The sequence below is a fragment of the Haemaphysalis longicornis genome, unplaced genomic scaffold (assembly GCF_048455015.1).
Source record: "Haemaphysalis longicornis isolate Haplotype H1 unplaced genomic scaffold, Haemaphysalis longicornis Haplotype H1 scaffold_5, whole genome shotgun sequence".
Classification (NCBI taxonomy): domain Eukaryota; kingdom Metazoa; phylum Arthropoda; class Arachnida; order Ixodida; family Ixodidae; genus Haemaphysalis; species Haemaphysalis longicornis.
Genome location: NW_027526385.1, coordinates 67,423,650 through 67,446,316, shown reverse-complemented (window position 1 = coordinate 67,446,316; position 22,667 = coordinate 67,423,650). Strand labels below are relative to the sequence as shown.

Here is a 22,667-nt window from a genome sequence, read left to right as displayed (position 1 = left end):
TTCGTTTGTACAAGAAGTTTCCCACTTACCTTCCTCCGATTTGCTTCTTACCGACTTTTGCGTAAAGTCACCGATCACAATTGTAAACCGTGCTGTTCCCTTCTTCATTGCCGATTCCACGTCCTCGTAAAAAGCGTCTACGGTTTCATCATCATAGCTAGTTGTTGGCGCACAGGCCTGTACTATCTTTAACCTGTAACGCTTACTTAGCCTGGTCACAACAGCTGCAACTCTTTCGTTAATGCTGAAAAACTCTTCCACATTGCCTGCTAATTCTTTATGGATTAAGAATCCCACTCCGTGTTTTTTCTTCTCATGGAGTCCTCTGTAGAACAAAATATGCCCGCTAGTCAGCTCCATGAAGTCCTCTCCTGTTCTTCTAACTTCGCTTAACTTATATAATATCCCACTTAATGTTAGACAACTCCTCCAGTAGTATACCTAAGCTTCCCTTACTGGATAGGGTTCGTGCGTTGAACGTTGCCAGGGTCAAGTTCCAAAGGCGGCTTGTTCGGACCCAGAGATTCTTAGCACCCTTTTCTGTAGCGCTGGCCTGACCGCCACCGTGGTAGACTGCTCTACAGCTGCTGGGGACTGAGAGCCGAAATTTGCTTTGGCAAGTCATAGGAAATGTTTCCCAACTGCTACACCAGGGTGGCGAGATCCTTTTCTGGTGAGGGAGTGCGGTTTGTGTAACAAAGAGCCTTGGTTGAACCTTTCTAGTGTAGCATCGTAGGTATCCGGGCTGATGGTTACTTCCGGATCAGGCAGCACTCCATACCTGCACTGGTTCGGCTCAGGGAGTCAGACAAAGGCAAAGTTATACTTGCAAGTGCAAAATCATAAAGAAAAGCAACAGACAACGCTATACCTGGAAGAACTTGAGTCCCCTCACTGCGGTAGCGGTTGCTTGGGGAGGAATGCGTGGCGCTCGTCTGTCTTTCGGTGACGCCGGATTTCCCTCTCATCCAGTTAACGAATGTTCGCATTAAAAATGGATTGTTCTGGACCCCTACAGACACGAATTCGGGAAGCGACGCGCGTGGAATCATTAAGTATTGCATCATTTTATTGCATCATTAAGTATTGTATCATTTTATTAATTCAATACGGCCAATATTGCCTATTACACCACAGTGATAACAAAGGGTCCCGACGTAGTGTGGGTCATTTCTTTTGTTTCCAACACCTGCAAATGAATACAAACGAATGCATGAAACAACAGCGACAGCCTGAATATGATAGTAGAATCAATTATTGTACATGTAACAAATATTTATGTGAATGGATAGACTTAGGTCTTCAGGCAACTAAACCTCTAGGCCCAGCCAATGAGCCACCGCAGCAAATCAACAAAAGAAAAGAAGGATAACAATGCAGCAGTAGGTGAAGGGCTCGTTCAGGAGTTAAAATGGCCCCGCAACACTTTTTTCAACTTTTTTCTAAACCCTAAATTCTTGCAGAACGTAGCCAAGGAACACATCAAATACATACATTTGGGGGTTGCAGAGTACCTCAGCCGGAAATAACGTTTCTATGCCGATCAGGTAACTTAGAAACTTGCTCAAATTATTTTTCTCTCTTTTCCTGTCTTGGCGCTCTTTGATTGCTGGAATTATATCATTGCAGTGGCATAGCGGCCATTGGCCGGCTTCCCTTCAAAACATGCAGTGCCGCTCCGTGCTGGTGATAACTATAGCTTTTGCAGTGCTTTCAGAAGCGAAGGAAAGAGCGAAAGCGTTCACAAGAAGTGTTGCAGAGTCACCGAGGAAGCAAAAGTATCAAGTCGCGCTCGCAAGAAATGAATAGCAAAACTCAAGAAGGTCATGTGCGATTGCGATAACCCGTAATGCGAAACTTGATCGCACCCGCTTAGGTGTTTCGATATTACAATATATTGAGGCAAATAAATAATTGGGCAGAACATGCATGTATGCACAGTTTCAAACCACTGTCGTCTGCAGCTGATAGAACAGGCGACTAGCAGGACACCTACCGTGCTACGATTACGTGAAAGAGAACGAAGACAGCAATTCGCGGCCCCCCGCATCTGACTCTGTGATAACGGACACAAGCTGTCGCCGTGAAGTGCGTTCGGTGTTCGTTTAAAAGTTCAAAAAGCGCGCGCGTTTTGTTTTTATACAGCCACAATACGCGATCGTAATTTCTAAACGTGCAGAACGCACGTGCATTCTTTAAATGTTCAGGTGAGTTCTCTAGTAGGTCATGTCTTCGGCTACACGCATTTTTCTTAGTGGAGCTGTATTAGGTTGGGTTTTCATACATTTTGAGGGGTCCTAACATCAAAACTCCCGAAGGACCACGTGTCTGAAGCGCGAGCTGTTCAATAGCGCGAGGGGCTCCATAGCACGCGGTATACAATAACTCGGCGATAGGGAAACGCAATAAGCAGCGGCGCAATGCGTATAAAAGGTATCTTAACCCCGCCCTATTTGGTGCGAATTTAGATACGAATTCGCAGCTGCACCGACGCACATGCTGCAAAACATCCTATCTTTGCACCTTTGGCAGCAATCAAAATTTATCGTTTTGCCGCATGAGCGGCGCCGCAGTTGCGGATTCGCATCTAAATTCGCACCACGTAGGGCAGGCTAGTCGTTTGGACGCCTAAGCCGGATGCGAGGCAAATCGTGTCAAGGCGGCAGAAGAAAGAAGCCCTTAGGGAACTCGGTGAGGAAGCAAAGGGTTTCAGGTGTTCAATAGTACAATGATGTTCCTGACTGTCCTCGGAACGGAGGTTAGTCCAGATGACACCACCTCCGTGTGGTCGAAGTCGGTGATTCCAATGCGGATGTGTCGGGACCAGAAAGGGAGTGTATTACGCCCTCCCTGTGGGAGACGTTTGGCCTGCGACGATGCCGCACCGATCTTGCCCAACCAACCCCATCGATTTGATTGATTGATTGAATAATTACTTAATTAATTCACTAATTTTTTACTCGAAAACGTCGTTGCGCTGTTGTAGCTGTCCGAAAGAAGTAATTATTATTGAATGTTTTCTTCTTGGGGTATAAAATGTGTGATAAACAGAAAAATAGCGTTGTAGATAGACATAAGCAGTATATTTAGTAGTCGTGGTGAATTACTTCGCCGCGGACAACATTCTCAAGCTCCACCAATATCCCAACGCAGAGGGCATCCGCTTTCAGAGTAGAGAGCAGCGCAATGAACGCGACGAAGCGAAGACGAGACAATTACGAAACGCGTGTGTTCGTCTCGTCTTCACTTCACCCTGTTCATTGCGCTGCCCTCTACTCTGAATGGTATGCACCAATCGGCTCAAGCTGCAACTATTCTGAGGCATCCGCTTGCCATCCCACAACAGTCGCGGGGGAACCCTATTGAAGCGACTCCCCGCTCACAGACGAACAATTAATTTTAGGAGAAGAGTTCACCGTGCCGTCGCAGTTGACAGTGAAACCAGTGGAACGCCGCGACCGTCCCGAGAAGAATGAGGGAAAATAGCCGTGTAGGCAGGATTCCATTCGACCACGGCACGTGGCGGCCGCTTTGGGAACTAGAGGCGCTTGGGCAGGAATCCTGGACTCAGTAACCTTATTTAGTGACACTGTTGCTGACTAGGAAGACCCGACCAGGTCTTCCTAGTTCCCCTACCAGGTTCCCCTACCATGAGGCTGCATTGGCTCTTTAAATTAAACGTTTATTAATTCAATAAATCAATCACTCAATTGATCGCCCTTGCGTTTATAATCAACAGGAAACGGAGCTCTATCATTTAGACGCCGACATCTGTGCTGCATTAATCTTGTCGTGCCAGTGAATTCGTAAATTGGGGTTATGCTGACTTTCAAGGTGTCAGTCTACAGAAGGCGCGTATTTTGGTGTTCATGCGTTGCAGAACAAGGGGCTCACTTCTCGAAATGGGGTAAATGAAACGCGCTGGAACACCAATTTTTTATTACACATCTGCACCAAAAATTTTCCACACAGCAGGGAAAGGCGGTGGTACCGAATTTCCAGTATAATTTAGTTAGAATTACTGCTCCTCTCGTCAAAAATGTGCTGTGCACAGGCATCATAATTCCGTCAGATTTGACAAGGCAATTTAATGCCTGGAAGAATCCGCCTATAAAACCCTGGAGGAATTTAGAAACCGCAGTACATAACTTTAGTTCAACGGACAATAGAAATCACGGCGGACTATGAAATCCCGATTGTAGAACGATAGTGCGACGGACTGTAGAAACTACGGCGGAGTCAGGCTGTTTAACTACGAACTACAGCCAACAACAATCGTCCTTCAATACACGCGCTTCACATAATTAAATGACGGGCGCTTCATGCCATAGCACACCAACTTTGCTTCACCACAATCTGGGTTGGTATCGCTCCTATTACCGCATCGTTACTCCACAGAGACAAACGCCCGCTATAATTCTTTTTCGTCGCCTTAAACGTCAACACATTCCCATTTGATACGAGGGTAATCTTACCGAGTCGGAGACGTTGAACTTAAGGGGGCTGCCGTTGATGTCCACGCTGCTCGTAGAACGAGAAAGGCCGAAAATTTGAACTCCTTCAAGTGTCATGGCCATGCCGCAGACTGAGCAGTGTCCCATGAGCGTGCCCTAAATAAAGCCATAAAGGGTGAGTTGCATGAAGTGGAAAGTGATTCGTAAAGTCTGTACGCGTGTTTGTATTGCGTGCACGCGTGCACGCATCTGTGTGCTGTAGATGCAAGTGTTACGTATGAGTTTTATGAGTGTTTGTGCATGCGTGCGTGCGTGTGTGTGCGTGCGTGCGTGCGTGCGCGCGTGTTTGAGTGTGTGCGTCCGTGCGTGCGTATGTGCATATGTGTGTGCGTGTGTTTGTGCGTGTGCGTGCGTGCGTGTGCGTGTGTGTGCGTGTGTGCATGTGTGTGCGTGCGCGTGCGAGTGTGCATGCGTGGGCCTGCGTGCGTGCATTCGTGCGTGTGAGTGTGCGTGTGTGCATGTGCCTGCGTGTGCGCGTGGGCGTGCGTGCATTCGTGCGTGGGAGTGTGCGCACGTGTGTGGGTGTGTGTCCGTGTGTGTGCGTGTGTTCGTGCGTGCGTGCGTGTGCGCGTGCATGCGTGTGTGTGCGCTCGCTCGCGAGAATGAGTGTGCGTGTGCTGTCACAGAGTTTTGAGCGAAATACATCATAAACCGTCACATTATGTGTTATTACTAATCCCTGGGGAAAGGCGAAATGTCCTAATTTTTTTTTTCGTACGTTTTCAAAGTGGTGCTATAGGATAGGTTGCCACCTTCGTATTGTGACGTGTAAACAGTGGTCCATTTTGGCCAACTCCCAGGACGTGGGCCTAATGCCGCATATGATAAAACTATCTTTCATCCGCTACACGGACTGTCGCACAACATAGGGGGGCACAGTGAAAACGTCTCATCAGGTCGTTGGAAAAGCTTCTTCGGTGCAAATGGGGCGCAAGGGGCTCATGTTCTAAGCGGCGGCGTCAGTGTGAAGGCGTTAAAACATGTCTTAAAATTCTTACCTTGACGTAGACAAAATGAAAAAGAGAGTATTTTCCACTAGGAACAGCTTCGAGACCTGTAAAAAAACAGCAAAAATTACAGATATTTCAAGAGAAATACAGTCAAGCCCGGATATAACGAACCCGGATAGAGCGAATTATGGCATATATCGAACAAAAATATTTCAGTTACGGAAATACATGGGAAACGTATTCCTTTTAACGAAGTTCACATCCGATATATCGAACTCTTGGCGCCTAGAATGGCCGCCGAAATGCATGATCTCGGAGCGGCGATTGAGATGTGGATTGGCCGGGACCACGAAGCAAGAGCCGCGACTGAGACATTGCGCCTCGCACTGAGCGACGTGACAAGCAATACTTTCCGTAACTGTTTCCGACGCGCTGGACTCACGACGGAACCCGCCCTGTCAGCGAGTCCGGACCAAGACAGCCGCATCAGTGAACTGCGGGAAGAGCTCGCCAGCGTTCCCGATGATGTCGCCAGTGAAATCCGCCCGACGCTTATAATGAAGCGCTTTCGGCAGTCGATGTGCTCCGCCAATGCTTCTTAGATTTTTGAGGACGCGGACTCGAACTGGTGCAAACAATGTTTCGTGTAGAGAATGCTATGCTAGTTGAAGCCGCCAAAACGAAAGTGAAAACAAAAATCACGCTTTTTTTTTGCAACGTGGGCAGTTAAGGCGGAAAGTAGCATTATTACTTTCAATAAATTGATTATTTTGGTATGGTAATGGCTACTGTACTGTGTTTGTTTCTGCATACGCGGATGGCGGAGTTGGTGAGGAGGGGGGGGGGCTCCTGCGGATTGCGAACTCGTAACAATGAGCTCGTTATAGGCGGGTTCGGCTATATCGAACTATTGGATATATCGAACTAATCACGGTGAATATTGCAGTTCGCTATAAACGGGTTCGACTGTATGTTGAAAACGCGAATTTTTCTCCCTTGCAACCTAAGTCAAACTCACAGTCCAAAGTTCAGACTGCTTCGACCACGTCAGAATGGCGCAATCGCGCAATCGCAATCGTAGGCTCCATAACGCGAAGGACCCAGGTTTAATTCCGACCACGGAAGCTTTTTTTTAGGCGCTTGACGTGCCTTTGTAAAAATCAATTGTGTAAGTTGGTCTTCCTGCGATGCGTTTCGGGTGTAACGATTTCTGTTTTGGACTTTGACATTGCTCTTTGAAGACATTGGCTTTCGACGATGAAAGGTCCACGTTTCAATCACCTTTCACTTCACCCACGATAATCACCACCTTCAGATAAAGTTTACTTTTTTGCAGTGTGTTTTGTGGTATGCCGGACACCATAATCGAGATATTAACAGTGTCGCTGTAAAACAATTGCACAATTTCCGTAAGTACGAATTTCCGGGGTAATGAGTAAGCCACTCTGCTACAGACAGAGCTTTTAAGGACGCCTTACCTGCTATACACAACTGAATTGCTGAGAGGAAATTTTTTCTAGGGCAATATAAACAGTCTTACAACTAAGTAGGAAGTCTCTGTAGCCTTCTAAAAAATTCTTTTGTGAGGCTCCTCGTGTCCCTACACACCCATGCGTTTCACTAAAATACACAAATTCGTTTCTGCGAGCACGTTTTTTCAACGCCAAAATAAGAAATCGCTAGTGGTCTATATTGAATATTCGCTTCTTACAACTTGGACAAGTAAAAAAATGATGTCGATGTTGTTGCCCTTGTCGTCAGGGGCCACAAGAAGGTATATTACAAGATAAACCAAGTACGGAAAGAACGTTCCAGCTGCTGTGGCGGTGCCCGTGATAGCATGCGAATGCCGCGACAGATTCCCCTACATCACACACTAATTTTAAACTTCATGCTCAGGACGTTCAACGTGTCCTGCGTGTCTTTCTCAATGCAGAGGCTAGCTTGCTCCTCCTCTTTACTGCTTTCTTGCAGCGCCTATCACCTTTCCCTGTCTGCACGGCACTTTTTCTCAGGCACCGTTGCTGAACGCGGAGGACGTGGACATACGCACACAGACACCAACCCGCCTGCACGGCAAGCCACCCACCACGACTCCATAGCGCATCCCCACCACACAGGCGCGGCGCGTGTTCACATCCCCGTTTCCTTCCTCCCTCGCTGTGCTATGGATGCTTTGCCACGTTCGCTCACTCATATGAGCGAACCGTCCGCAACCAGAGACGCTGGAGCACGTACTCTTCTGCCTCCACCCCACAGACCGAGAGGAGAGCTTTACACAGCGCTCCAGCGTCAAGGCCTTCCCTGCGCCCGCACGGAGGACCTGTTATTCCCGAAGTGGCCTGCCACCACGCAATAGGAAGTTTCAGGTAGCTGCTCCACTTCCTGGAGACGACAGGCCTCACGCCATGGCTGTAGTCCCGGACTGACTGATGTGTTAGCCGGACTTAGTCCCATCTTTTATTCTTTCTTCTCCTTTTTTATTTCCCACTCTGCCCTGTTCTTCCATTCTCCCTCTTCTCCAGCTCCCCGACACTGGGTTTGATCAGCGTCACTAAATAAGCTACGCTTAGGAGTACCGCCACTTCGTGCACCTGGAAGCGTCTGGGGGCCATTTTGTTTCTGGCTTGCACTGTTGCCATCTCTCCAAACGAAACCGCTGCCGGTTGCGACGGGCAGAGTGCGACCGGTCGCTCTAGCGTCCGCGTAGCAGAGAGAGAGAGAGAGAGAGAGAGAGAGAGAGAGAGAGAGAGAGAGAGAGAGAGAGAGAGAGAGAGAGAGAGAGAGAGAGCGCCTAGAAAACAAAATGGCTGCGCCCATATGTAGACAAATATCACGTGGGGCCGACCAACCAATGAATATCCTGGCGGCACATGACAATGAGAGAAAAGAGTGCCGATGCTCTAAAAGCCTTTATTTACTGACGCTAGGTTGAATGCAGGTGAGCTCCCTTCAGAGCTCAAAAATATCCTCAGTGCACATCCTTTACTTTTCCTTTCCCTCGAACCACAACAACTACTACTACTTCTGCTTCAGAGAATGCGCAGAGCTTTCGGACGCGTGTGAGGCTTCTGACACGCCCCCAATTTGTTAAAACGGTAGTCTTTCTTGGGCTACTTAAACACGGACATTTCGGTCGGTCTGTATGTCTACCTTTCCGTCTGTCCGCCACTCGATTCAACCACCCGTCCAAAGGGAAACAAAAACTGCGTAATAGTCTTATATACCCACAGCCAAATCTAAACGTCTGAGTACGGTGTCAGTGTTAATACTTGTCAACATTGAAGAACAAGAACAAACATTGCACAAATATGAAGCAGAAAATCAGTACATAAGAATGTTTGCGGTGTTCCTTTATTAAAAATTACGGATGCTTGATTTTTGCGATAGCATATGATCTACTGCACCACTGCAGAAAGAAAATCTACTCTGTCGCCTGCTCTTGCCCACGCCACTGTATCTCCTGGTGGCATTTTAAGAAATCAAAGCGCAACAGTAACCAAAGGCTCCACTAGATGGATTACACGTTCCGCTTGGAACGCACGTGGAGTAGGGCAGTCTGGTTCTATGAACGTTGGGGTAGGGTGCCTCGATGCACGCGCGTCTCCGCCGTACGACAGCGCCGGCATCGAGGCACCCGACCGGGAGCAGTGGAACGCGGTACATTTAAATTTACTTGAGCAAACCTCTAGCGTGTTTATCTTGGGAGGAACGAGACTGGAGGGGAACAGCAATGTGAGAGGTGAGCGTGAAAGAGAAGGGAAGCATTTACTCGGCGGGGGCGCCAGACGACTATCGTCTTTTGCCGACATTTGCAACGAAGTGAAGGAGATAGGCGGCCAATTTTTGTGGTAGAAACTCCTATACGTTTAGTTTTCACACGCTAATGATCTGAACCTGTGCCAAATGAGCTTTGCAGCATTTCGGAGGCCGTACCTTCTTTCCCCTCCGGCATCAGGAAAAACTCGCCCGTGGCCTGTTCGTCGGCGTCCAAGGAAACCGCAAGGCCGATGCTTCCGGGACGGGTAGATGTGGCGGCATCAGACACTTTCCTGCAAAGAACCAGAAGTGTAGCAAAGGATGCCGTTCTACAGCGAATACGTATACGGTTCAATCCTCGGGGCTTCTTTGAGTCGTGGTACATCAGCAGGATTTTGCGGAAAAGCCAACTCTCGCGAATGCTCTGAATTCTGTCAATGTAATTCAGATGTTTATGGCCTTTAAGACGACTTTATCATAACGTCGAATTAACCTATCGTTACTAAATAAATCACCTTGGAGTTGCAAGCAGTTGGGAATTTCAGTCTGCTGTCCACACATGAAATCTATACAGGAGGGTCATGGTTACCCTCACCTGGCGTTTTACCTGGTGACTCAAAACTTTTGCGTTTGTTTATCGTGTTTTATCAGAACTAACAAATCACATGACGTTGGACTGCTCAAACGACTACTACATAACCATGGGACGTTTTATCTCAGCAGACCTTGTGGGTAACTATCAGACGAAGTTTTAATGCTAGCGACATCAAGCCGCCACTTTCAATACCGATCTGACGACAGATTGAGCTTTTCGTCTTGATGATATGATGATGATGATAATGCGTCGTGAAGCGCGTACTACGCACCTACATCCCGAACAGAAGTCCTCTTCTCATCCCCATCATCATTATGAACGTTATCTGTCAATGCTGAAGATACTGCTCCTCATGGTCAAATTTATGCCCCACTGCCCTTGGCCTGCTTCGATCCGCTGTCCGAATACATTCTTTGCCGAGGCTTGTTTACCTCATCACTCGAAAGAGTTATTTGTACTTCCCACATTCTAATCCCGCATTTCGGTAGCCATTCTGATAACCCAGTGGTATACCCAGCCGTCAGTTCATATCAAAACATGTCATGCACAACCCAACTTCTTCCCATCGAGTTGACCTACGAATCTTCCACTCTAATTTGCTCCTTCAGACTTATGGACGAGAAACAACTGTTATTTCTACTAATGAAATGACAGTTGATTCCTGTCCCTACGTGTTACTGCTGGCCGTGTTCTTTCCATGCTTCGATGGGCCACACTACGTTTTTCTTCTAAGCGCTTAGTAAGTGCTAAAGATATTGCTCTGTGAGTCACACAAGGAGCGAGAATTGGCTGCACAGCTTTTTTTCAAGTTGCATGGGTTGCAGCCTGCCGTATGCAAATCACCCCATTCCAAGTCCACGCTGGATTTTCTTATGGTTACTTCGATTAACACTCACAAGCTGTATACTCACCGACCTGTTGGAATATTTCGTTACTTTGGCTGGGGGCGCTCTCTCCATGCGTAATTTACATTACTTTCAAATTACTCATGTATTTAAGAACTTAGGGGCACGAGCTAGTTGGTACTCGATGTTAAACCACCGTTGGGTGTAGCGAAAACCATACGAAAGATGAGAGACACGGACAGTTGCTCAGTCCTTGTCTGTCACATCTTTATAATATTACAAGAAGACGCCTGTCCTTGCCTGTGACGTTCTTTGTCCGGTTTTCGCTGCGGTTAAGGGTGGGTTAACATTACTCATTCATCGTTAAGCTTCGGAAGCTGATCCTGGACACCAGTTCCTGTTGGTCGGCAGAGCCGCAGCCCCGTCCACGGCACTCGGATTTCCCCGAGTTGCATATCGGGCCCCCTCTCCCCTATCCCTGCTCCCTGTTTTCAAGGCCAAAAAATTGCGTTCAACCACGTCAACCACTATAGATTTATAACGATAAGGCTGAGCTTTCCGAGTACTGTTCCTGAATCATTTGCACGTCTTCTGCGGATGGTGCCATCTGCAAATCTTAGAGGATTACTGACACAAAATGTATAAGCTGAGATAGCTATGTTAAAAGGTTCCTTTGGACGTGGATACAACTAACACGAAGTTTCAACTACAGCCGTTCAGTATAACATACTTTAAATCAATTTCGATTTTCGCACGCCCCTGGAAGCTGAGAAGATACCCTTTCGACACCAGCATCGGCATGACGCCAGCTACTTCTCGTTCCGTACTGCCCACGTGAAGGTGACGTGGCCAACGCGCTGGATGCGGTTGGCGCGCGCTGCTCCGTCGTACGTACCACGTCACGGATTTGGGACTCACGCCACGCTGCCGGGAGCATGCGACCACGGCCGTCGCGCGTCCAGACCGGCCGTGGTGTGGCAGGAACAGTGACGTCAAGTGTGCCCTCCTCTCATGGCGGCCGTCTCGATGTTCGTTTCGTCGAAACCGAAACTGACGCGAGTAAACCAGGCTCTAAACAATTATTTACGCCGCTATATAGGCCACCTAACGGGCTATTCTATGATTAGTGAGCTGGTAGACACTCATAGCAGCGAAAAAAAAACCTAACATGAACATTTCGCGTCGATACGCCTTTAAAAAGTTACCATGAAGACAAAACACAACTTTCATCACTTGGAAACTCACTTTCATCACTTTTGGAAACTCACGCAGCTCCATTACAGCCATGAAAAACGTAATTTTGGACAGAAAAAAATGCAAAAAATATTAAAAATTTTTCAAATTTCGCGCGTGTTGGCTGCACGTTGGCATTGAAATTATACGTTAAAACGAAAGTAGAAGCCCCTCTACCACCACCCAGTCGCGTTTCTTGGCGGTGGAGTACATAGGTCGGCGCTGCCGCCAATCGCACAGAGTTCTGTGACGTCTTTGAGATTCTACCGAACAGGATTCTGTGACGTCACAGAGAAAGTGCCGGAAAAGGGCTGATGAGTCGCCACTGGTTCATCTGTTCTCCTTAATATCTAGGTTATTTTATGTTTGGGATAAAACTGACATTACTGTGATCTGGACAAAGCAGTCTTTTCAATGAAACACGACTTGTATTTTAAATGCGTGGCCCCTTTAAGCGACTACAATATCGTCGAGAAGAACTGCGAATTGGGAGCGTTGGAACAGGTTCATGGTCGGAAAAGCGCAAACAAAACTTGGGCAACGAAGAGCACAGTACAGGGCACTACTACCAACTGAAAAGTTTAATCGTGAACACGTACATATGTACATACAATTGATTGATTTTAGGGTTTCACGCGCCGACGCAACGCAGGCGACGAGGCTAACCGTAGTGGAGGGCTCCGGGTTAATTTTGACCACGTGGGAACCTTTGACGTGCGCCGAAATCTCGAACACATGGGTGTGTTTGCTTTTCGCCTCCATCAGAAAAGCGGCCGCCGCGGCCGGGAATCGAACCCGCGACCTCGTGCTCAGCACCGCAACACCTTAGCCACTGAGCCACCGTGGCAAACCCACCGTCATCATATAGGTGTGATTATATGCAGTGGTTTGTTTGTTGTTTCCCCGCGATTTTGCCGAGCGGTAGATTGCAACGTACAGTATGTGATCACCCGGGTTTTGATTGTACGTGTATATGCATGCGTGTTCTCGATTAAACTTTTCAGTTGCTAGCACCGCCCCTTCCTGTGTTCTTCGTTGTCCAAGTTTGTTTGCGTTTTAGCCATCATGATCTAATATGCTCCATTTACTTCTACCCCTGACTTCTAGCAATCAAGCTTCCTGAATGCTCACTCTAGTAAGGCTGTAAATAATTTCGGTCAGATGGTGTATTTTCACCTGGCAGCCTTAATTCCTGATAGGAAACTGCGCCCTCTTGTTATGAAACTTTGCGTGACTGTACATTTTTTGCATATGTCCTGCAAGATCCCTTTGTCCGCCGCATTTTTCTATGTGCGGCTTTGTCCGGCTCTGTGTGCATCCACAATTGCTGTGGTGTCTGCTGAATCAAACGCCTGTTCGTAGTCTACAGATGAAATGTAAAAAGGTCTATTATACTCCGTCAATTTCTATATCCCTTTGTTATCGGCATGGATGTGATTCATCGTTAAACAGCCTTTCCCAAATTAAGCCTGTTTCCTCGGTTAAGTGAATCTGTGCCTGTATTCCGATGGCTACCTTGGAAAACACCATGTATAAAAGGGGGGTAGGCAGATGGGTTTGTAGTTGTTAGGCTGTTTGACATCACCCTCATTGTGAATTCGAACCACGAACATCATTTGTCAATGCCGGAGGTATCACTCTTAAATTTGTGGTTATGCACGCCTTTGCTACAGCTTCATGGGCGTTTCGGAGGGCTACGGATTAATTTAGAGCACCTTTGTATGTAGCTTTAACTTATGTGAAAATCTTTAAGCTGAAATGGGGATGATGATGGCGGTGGTGTTGGTGATTGCGGTGGTAGTTATTGGTGATGACGATAGTGACGACTATAGGGGATGTACGTAGCCCTTTTATATGTACTTGCTTACACCGAGGCAAACACCATATTCTAGGATAAATGTCGTTCCAGTCGTCTTCTGACCTGGTATCCGCAGCGTAGGGAATGATGGATCCACCACGCGTGATGATGGCCCCCGCTCCGTCCGACAACGCCGGAATATAGACGGCGCCACCGGTACTGGCAATGCGTCTTCCAGCAGGGTACATGTACCACACTCCCTCGGGGAGGTAGACTTCTTTCACTTTCGTCGAGGAGTTCTGTGAAAGGGAAAACGAAATGAGTCGTGACTGCCTTGTTACGTTGTCAATAAACCAAGCCAAGCCAAGCCGTATAGCCGTTTATTTATTTATTTATTAGAGTACCCTCAGGGCCTTTACGGCGTTAAAGAGGGGGTGGGTACAGTGCATGAAAACAGGTAACAGTGTAGAAGTACAGGCAGTATGTAAACACAAGCATATTTCCGGAAACTAGGTTACTGCATTACATGTACAGAAAGTGCATTCTTGAATCTTCAATAGACACAATGTGGTGGCAAGTTGTAAGCCCAAATGACAGTAGCAAGTAAGTTGGCAAGTAAGCCCAAGTGAGCAGTGCTGCGATTGCATGCGGGAAGAACCACCTCTGTTCCCAATGGCTCATTAATGCTTGCTATTGGGTGAGTTGGTGCTTGCTGCTATTGAAATTTCGCGCAAAAAAAAATCGTTCAAGAAAATGTTTTCAAGATGTCACGCAATAGAATAACTGAAAGTTTGTTTAAAATTGTTATATTTCTCTGTGAATAAAGCACTGTTTGCTGCCGAACAAGGCCTCAGAGTATAAAGGGAGCGTGCGACACCTAAAGAGGGCGCGCTGCTCCGCCGTGTCAGCGCCCCCATCGGCCGCTCCATCGTCCCATGGTAGCTTGGGAGCGCCGCAACCGTCTTCTAAACATTCGTCTGCGAAGGCGAACAGTGTAACCCAGCGGGCTGAATGTCGCTGCACTGACAGCTCTGAATTCTTTTATTGGTACAAATGAGGAAAATGGCATGGAATTTCTCAATAACAAGCATGTTTTCGACGTATCTGGATAATGCGGCTCCGCACCGAACAGATCTGCCGAAGGTAGCTGCACCCGTCAAGCAAACGCAAACCCCGTTAACCAGCAGTCTTACGCCGTTGAAATCCAGGTTTTTGACCACTTTTAATTACACTTTAGAGCTGTTTACATTTAAATGGAAGTGGGACTGCTCCAAGCAAGACAAGTCTGGTATTAAAAACTGGGCAAAAAGGAAGCAATAAATTAGGCTGGGTCATTCTTGCGCCCCGTGCACTTATGAAGCAACACATGCTTACCTCAGGAAAGCAAAGGCGCGCTTGTGTTTTGAGGAAATTGTCTTACCAATTTATCGGTTGAATTCAACTACATTCTCAGAGAGAAGGGTGCTTATTACGCGCGAGAGTAACCTTAAATGAGGTTGCGGCTGTATATTTTGTGCTGCGTTCGCACGTGCACTTTCCACTAAAAATGAAATTGGCGCTTCTTTCACACCATTTCTGTATTTGTTCAGGTGCGCGCGCAAAAGCTGTGCTCGCTGTTCTGCCAAGCGCATTGCCCTTGGGCAGAACACAATGCGATGAAAAAGACACAAGGATAGGTGACAAGCGCCGTGATCGAACGCTATTTTCATATTTTACAGGAATCTCTTTCGGCAGTGAGTCGGCTGTCGGTATTTCTGATCAACAAATAGTTCTCATTGTATTAATTTCGGTTGCCGCAGCGAGCGACGAAAAAACTCGAGAGATAAAAAAAGATATCCGCAGTGCTGATCCAGCGCATGTAATAATTAGGGCACAAAAAAATAATGAAAACAGATGAAACAGCAGTTCTAAATACTCAAAATACGTGCACATCAACTCGGAGATATTGATCATGAAGCCGTTAGTTGCAGGGAGGGACAGAAAGCCGCAATGGCTAAAAAAAAAACCCGCACTCCACAAGAAAAGAAAACGACATTGATGTTCGTAGTCATCGAGAAAACCCCGTCATTTCCTCATACGAAAAGGACTACCTGATAAATATCAAAAACACGAAACAGGCTCGAAGCTTAGCTTCGAGCCTGTGTTGGAAAAATCGTAGGTTCGTATGACAAATATCTTGGATACTTCGATTGTTCGTCACCAATTAAATAAGCAGCGAAGATTTTAGCCTCTTGTTGGTCCGAAAATTTCGTGTCGTAAACAAAATACCCAGGCAGGACCCAGCTCGTACAAGGCGCCGAGCATGTGCGCGAGGATAATTAGGCGTGCAGCATAAAGCTCAGCATTTGTGTAAAGAAAAACCACAAAAGAAGAATCGAAATCGCATCATGGATGATAAGGCGCCGGTGAACAATGGAACCCCGCCCCCGCCAGGTGTGCTGGTAAAGGTAGGTTTCCAGCTGCTCTACAAAGGGGAGGGGGTTGACGTCATTCGAGGGCTAGTGCATGCGTCGGGCTAGGCAGAATCCGGCAGTTCTCCCCAAGACGTCGAGCGCATGCGTCAAGAGCCCGCATTTGCCGCCAGAGGAGCCTAGTGCAAGTTACAAGCCCGCCGAGACAACGAGGAACATTTCACACCCTCCCCCATCAATCGGCATGTGCAGGGGTTTACAACAACTGCACTGGACATCCACTTTCGCAGAGCGGGAGGGCGTCAATTTTTAGATGCGAAGCATCTCTTGCTCTTGGCTCTGTCGTCCGTCCATCCGCACCTCTTCCCCTACACTATAAAAAAAATAACAGTTGGCGGCGCCCGGTTTCGATCGTACGACTCTCTGGCCGCAACGGGAGGTACGTGGCGCTCTTCCCACTGCGCTACAAAATCAAGACAGGAGCCACTGCTACGAACGCGTCTTATGTCCTTGACTCATTCAAACTACGCCAAGAAGCTACTGATACAACGAAGGCACGCGACGCTGAACGCCAACGGAAACGACGAACTGAAAACTTTAGAAGAGGATGTTGAATTTCCGGCGGGAAAGCTGTGGCGGGAAGCGCCACGCGCCTTGCAACTCAACCGGAGAAGAGGACGAAGAGGGCGGGCAGCGGCGTAGGAGAGTGAGCATGCAATAAAGAAAGACGGGAACCAGGAGGTGTTCGATCAGGTAACGGCGGTGTCGGTCCGCTGTCTCTACACTTCTCTACATTTCTCTGCCCCTACATGGGGGTTCACACTACGTTCCCATTCGTGCTCCGATAAATGAAACAACATAACGGCAACACAATGGAACCTACACGGAACGCCTATGATGCTTCGCATCCTCCTCATGGTTCCCCACCGGGAGATGGTGTAATTTTTTTCTTATCCTTTCCCCCGGCTACCACCATTCGGTTTCATCTGCACTATGCTAAAAAAAACAAAAAAACATTGACACAAGCCTTCCGCGCACGGACATAAAAGGAAATGTTAGCAAGCACTTCGTCCACGCGACGCGCTCTGCGTTTCCGTAGTGTTCGCTGGTCATGAAGGGGTAAAAAAGCAAAAAAATTCAAATAACTTCGTTTCTAGAGGACAATTAGACAAGGTATTTGCACAGTTCACAACGTAGCACTTCTAGCAATTCACCGTCTCAGCGAAACTACACCAGTGTTGTCGGCTTCGCTGCACACCGCATAGTTTGGGGAGTACCCATGACACGGCGAAGCAGTCTTGTTGCACGATCCCTACGAAACACCACATCTTTTGAATGAAACAAAGCTGAGTGTTGCATTCACTGCCCCTTTAACGCTACCGTTTAACTGCCCCTCTATTCGATCAGGCAGGGCTCAGTGGATCAACTGCAATCCGTTGTTGAGAACCAACTGTGTCCCCTTTTCTTGGGTAGAGCTACACACCCCGGTAGTGAGGTGCAGCCAAAATTCGCAGTGCTTCACTGCAGCCGCAGTCATGACGTGCGACCACGTGGTGCCCCGTTATACAGGTACAAAATTTAGGGCCTTTCAACTTTGTGACGAAGGATGATCAGCGAAGCTGGGTGCAGTCCAAGGAGTGTACGAAAGAAAACCTATTTCGAAGTTGTGTGCGATCGGTGTTTGTCATTGCTACGTCAACGCTGCTCCACCGCCCGCCCGCCGTTGTCGCTTGAGCTGCGCTTCACGCGGTAGCTTGCTGCGCGCGGGCTCTGGTGCGAGGGAAACTGTTTTGGCTCCCGCCGATGCGCCGTTCCCACTTACCACCATAGGTAGATGCAAGAGTCTTGCTACGTTGTTGTTATGGTTTGAGGGAAAGGAAAAGGAATGAAAGTGCGCGCCGTCATCTATAAACCTAGTGAATCTCTTGCCCTTTCCCAGTCTAAAATCACACCAGGAATACCGCAAAAAACATAGCAACAATTCCTGTCGTACTTGTTGCGACAACAGAAGTCCTGTTGTTACGACAATGCTATCTGTTGTTACGACACACATTTCTGTCGTAACGACAAAGTCAATTTTCTCAGCGACAAGCATTCCTGTATTCACAGCAGAACTGTCATTTACGCATACTTTTCACAATTGGCAGTAACATTCAAACCATGTGCGACAAGACAGGAATTCGGCACGACGGAACATGAAAATCAGGACAGGAATACACCCGAAAGAACATCACAATCACGACATGACAAGAATACGACAATACGACAGTACGAAACGCGAAAATACGACAAACTACAGAAATGTTTTTGGCGTCATTTTCGACTGGGTTATCTCTAACTCCTCGGCAAGATGTTTTTGTTTCGCGCATGCGCATGGTGGGGATTCAAAATGTGCGTGCTTCTAGGAAAATATCAATCTGCCTAAGTCTAAATTTAGCTTTTCATTGTTCAACGAGAAATCGATTCACACACCCACCGGAGGATTCAAGAACGGGGCAACCAGTACACATGGACCGTACATAAACTGCGCCGTGTATGCGTGGGTTTTGAGGTCATCCGGAAACCTGAAACAGCAACGAGTCTCTCAGTAAGATCATACTGCCGCGATGAGATAACTCATATAGAAATACGGGCGCTGCCGTTTGTGCAAATATAAAACGATGATATTCACATAATGCGGTGAGACTTCCAAGGGACTCCGCAACACTTCCGATAAACGCTTTCACTCTTTCCTTCCTTTCTGGAAGTACTGCAAAAGCTATAGTAATCGCCAGCACGGAGCGGCACCGTGTTATTTGCCCGTCGGAGCAGCTACGCCTTCCGTTTCTGCATTGTGTTCATGGCTTTCTTTTTAAATTGGTCATCGATTGCGTTCATCGATGCAACTGAACGAAAGAACAGCCCCTACACCGCTGTAAAGACGTAATTCGAGCGCTCGAAGAACGCCAAAACCGAGAAAGGGAGAAAAAATGATTTGAGCAAGTTTTTAAGTTATCTGATGGGCATACAACAGCAATTTGGCTGAGGTGGTTTGCGACACCCTTATCTAAGGACTGGATGTGTTGGTTGACTAGGTTCTGCAAGCATTTAGGGTTTCGAAAAAGGCGTTGCAGAGTCCCTTTAAATGCAACACAGGCTGATAAAAATTAGCAGTGGCTTAGCTTGGCTGTACGAGGATATACGTAGCGTGAACTAAGGTGCAGCTGGTTATTCTTAGGTTTCCTGTTCGTCTAGGATTAGCTGATTATCATGCTTAGTGCTGCCAAAACGATTTCCAATTCAATCCAATCAAATCCACTTCAATCCAATCCAAATCCAGTCGCGGCGGCGGCGGCGGCTCCGGTGCCGTGAGACATCCCTGCTCCTCGCGCATGCGCAGCATGGCTCTCCAGAAGTCACGCGAAACTGCTCATCCTCGGCCAGTGTAGCTCACGCTACAAAACATCTTTTTGACACGTAAGTACGCTTACGTGCTTTGAAGCCAAAAGCCTGGAAACACTAATGCCTTCTTTACTACTACATTGTACTTGCGGCCCTTTCCTCGCTTTCGTTTCTTCGTATTTTGGCGCGAATTGATTCGACATACACGCACACACTTGTATTTGAGTCTACTGATCGTTACACAGGTGCCTATTGGTAACGAATTCCCTCCAAATGCATATCCGGGGGAGGGGACGTACAAGCTTTAGCTCCAAATTAGAGCCACTAGATAAGGTATCAGAGCACCGCCACTGAGGCACGCAAGTCAGCAACGGCGGCCATTTTGGTGTTTATCAGTGTTGCGAGATTGCCGCATCCACCGTCGTGCCGCTAACTTCGGCCGGGTTGTTTGTTAACCACTGTGCCGAAAATGCAGCAAAATGGTCATAGAGTTTTATACTAATATATACTAGAGGGAAATCTGTCGCTGCAGTCGCGGGCCGCCATGCGTGGCGCCATGGCCGCTAGCGACGTTCTTCGCGTACTTGGCTTAGCTAGCCATATGGCTTTTTTTTTTTCTTGAAGCCAAAATTCACAAAAGAGGGTAACATTTTTTTTTCTTGTTCATCGTGCATGAAGCTCCTACATAATCACTGACAAATTATTCTTTTTGGAGGTTCAATTTTATAATAAAAAGCAATTTTGATGAACCTGCTACAGTAATAGTTTGGGTTTTTCGCAGCAAGAGCCAACTTTTCAGCCTGTTCACGAGCCATGCCAAGGACAAGTGGAACGTGCCTGCCCGGTACATGACGGAACGCTAGCTGAAGCGTGGGCTGCCCTAGACAGTGGCGCGAGATTTCCCTCTAGTGTATATTAGTATGAAACTCTATGAAAACGGTATCTTCCGACACACTTCTGCTGCTGAAATTCTGCTGAACGCGTTATCTTTGATTCGCTATCGGAACGGAGTCAGTCACGCGCAGCCGCAGAGCAGGGAGGACAAGCTAAGCCTACCAGAGTTTGGCGACTAATACGCATAAACAACAAAATGGCGGCGCCCATAAATCGTTACCGTGTAAACAAATGTCACGTGATGCGAACTGACCAATGATCGTGGCGGCACGGAACAACAAGGGGGAAAGAGTGCCGGTACTCTGTAACCTTATCTAGTGACACTAGTCCAAATCATGTTTTGAAAGGGAAAAAGCTATGGCGGAGATCGCGTTCTAATAGTACGCGCTCCAGTACGTTCGTTCTTTACTGCAGCACGCTTCATCGCCGTATAAGTACACTGCGCTGCCCTCAACGTCATGCATTCACTGATCAGCTCCGATGCGAGCGGCGAGATGCATTTGCTTTGGCGAAATGCCTTGGTTTTTATTGCTGGCTATCTCACTCTCACATCTTAGGGGAGAGTTCCCTACCGTCATGCGTTTGCTTTGCCGGTAAGTTTGGTCTTTATTAGGGGCGAAGCACCTTAGGACCTTGCTTTGTCCGTGGCTTATCCCTTGGCGTCCGTGTACACAGTGTTGCGCATGCGCAAGGAGCATTGTATTGTATTGAATTGGATTGGATTGAATTTGGATTGGATTGGATTAAATCGAATTGTATCGGCTTGGATTAGTTTAGAATTGTATATACTGTACACACGCGTTGTCACTCATTTACATGCGCGAGTGGGCAATCCCACGGGTGATTTACGGTAAGAGCGATCCCCAGTTCTTCGCCCACTCGTCATGATTCATTTCGTGGAGATGCGGGAATTTTTTAGCTGGCTTTCTAACATTGCAATTTTCCGCGCGTGCGGGTACTCCATAAAATTCTGCATCCTATCCGGATCGTAGCCATAGCCGTTATGGATAGGATCCGAGCCGGATCCTAGACATAAAATCCTAGATTCTAGCCCATTCACTTACTCAAAGTACATGGGCCGCGCTAACATGGTGCCGTCACTGGAGCTCTTGAAGAGTGTCGTCAACGTGTACGGCATCAGGCGCCTCCTGAGCAGCGACGCCCCTTCGGAGGCTCGCCAGAATTTCAGCTTCAGGGCCTCTGATTGCGTGGGTGGTTTTTCCTGCGCACAAGCGAGGGCGGCGGTCAGAAAACGAAATTGGCCACCGTTTTCGGCAAGCCGATACTACAGTGTAAACTTATTTGCACCGTGAATCGAGTTTTCACTATCTAGTATACAGTTAGATTTCACCTCTACATCCTCTTGGTGAATATGAAGCCGAAATAATGAGGTTGTTTTGATGCTGGAGCCGAGAGGACGATCTCGAGTCGCTCCGATGACCGACGTCCGATGCTTGAAGCAGGTGATAGATGAGGACTGCCTTTCTTTCTGGATATTAGGTTTATTTACACTATTTACTTACTTTAAGTATTTACGTCAGGACAGAATGGCGGTTACATTGTCACTCTGCCCGCAGCATCCTGTTCGGCCAAGATCTGCATGTACTGAACTAGATCCCTCTCGACCGACCGACCAACCCTGGATAAAACACGACACTCTGGTTTTAATCCCAAAAACCCCGCCTCCAAAGGGGGCGTTCAAGAAAGAGCGAAAGCTCTTTTCAACATGATTCATATGGAGAACAGATTGGCCACAAGAACCAACCAATCCTAAACATGTCCCCGCCTGCGGTCACATGACCCAACACTCTCGCTCATGAAACTCCTAGTACGTTTCCCGCGTACGTTATTGCAATCGACATGCAAAGACAAGACATCTGCTACCTAAAGTCACTGACCGTGCGGAGTGGTCGAACCATCACGTTAAGCGGGTGGCACCTGCTCAAACCCAAAGCCGAACGCTTAGAGCGGTCTTCGCGCGGCTAACATCTTGCAGTATCCCCGCCTTGCCGCCTCGCATTTGTCCGCGCGCGTGCTGCCACAATGAGGGAGTCGGGGGCTATTCCCTTTCCCAGACTAAGGGACGCCGCTGCCCGCCGCGTGACCGGCGGGAAGAGCTGCTCCAAACCTATGCGAGCATTCTCGAGGCGAATGACCCATAAACGAACAGCACCTACGCCGGCTTCGCAAATCCTCAAATGCTACGCCGCGCGCCTTTTCGACACTAAGAGACGGCATCCTTTCGCTTCCCGTCAGCTCGCCAACCTTGACGAACGACCGAGCCACT

The 22,667-nt window shown here is 47.8% G+C and overlaps 1 protein-coding gene across 1 annotated transcript in view; it reads right to left on the bottom strand.

The window, feature by feature from the left end:
- LOC144139725 (uncharacterized) overlaps window positions 1-22,299 on the bottom strand; it is a 30,024-nt gene extending 7,725 nt beyond the window's left edge. Inside the window, exons 1-7 of the mRNA XM_077672007.1 lie at window positions 22,279-22,299; window positions 21,445-21,602; window positions 18,582-18,669; window positions 13,818-13,993; window positions 9,401-9,516; window positions 5,513-5,568; window positions 4,476-4,610 (exon numbers count right to left, since the gene is read on the bottom strand). Coding sequence (XP_077528133.1) covers window positions 4,476-4,610; window positions 5,513-5,568; window positions 9,401-9,516; window positions 13,818-13,993; window positions 18,582-18,669; window positions 21,445-21,602; window positions 22,279-22,299 — 750 coding nt within the window. The remainder of the gene's footprint in view (window positions 1-4,475; window positions 4,611-5,512; window positions 5,569-9,400; window positions 9,517-13,817; window positions 13,994-18,581; window positions 18,670-21,444; window positions 21,603-22,278) is intronic.
- Between the last annotated feature and the right edge of the window lie 368 nt (window positions 22,300-22,667).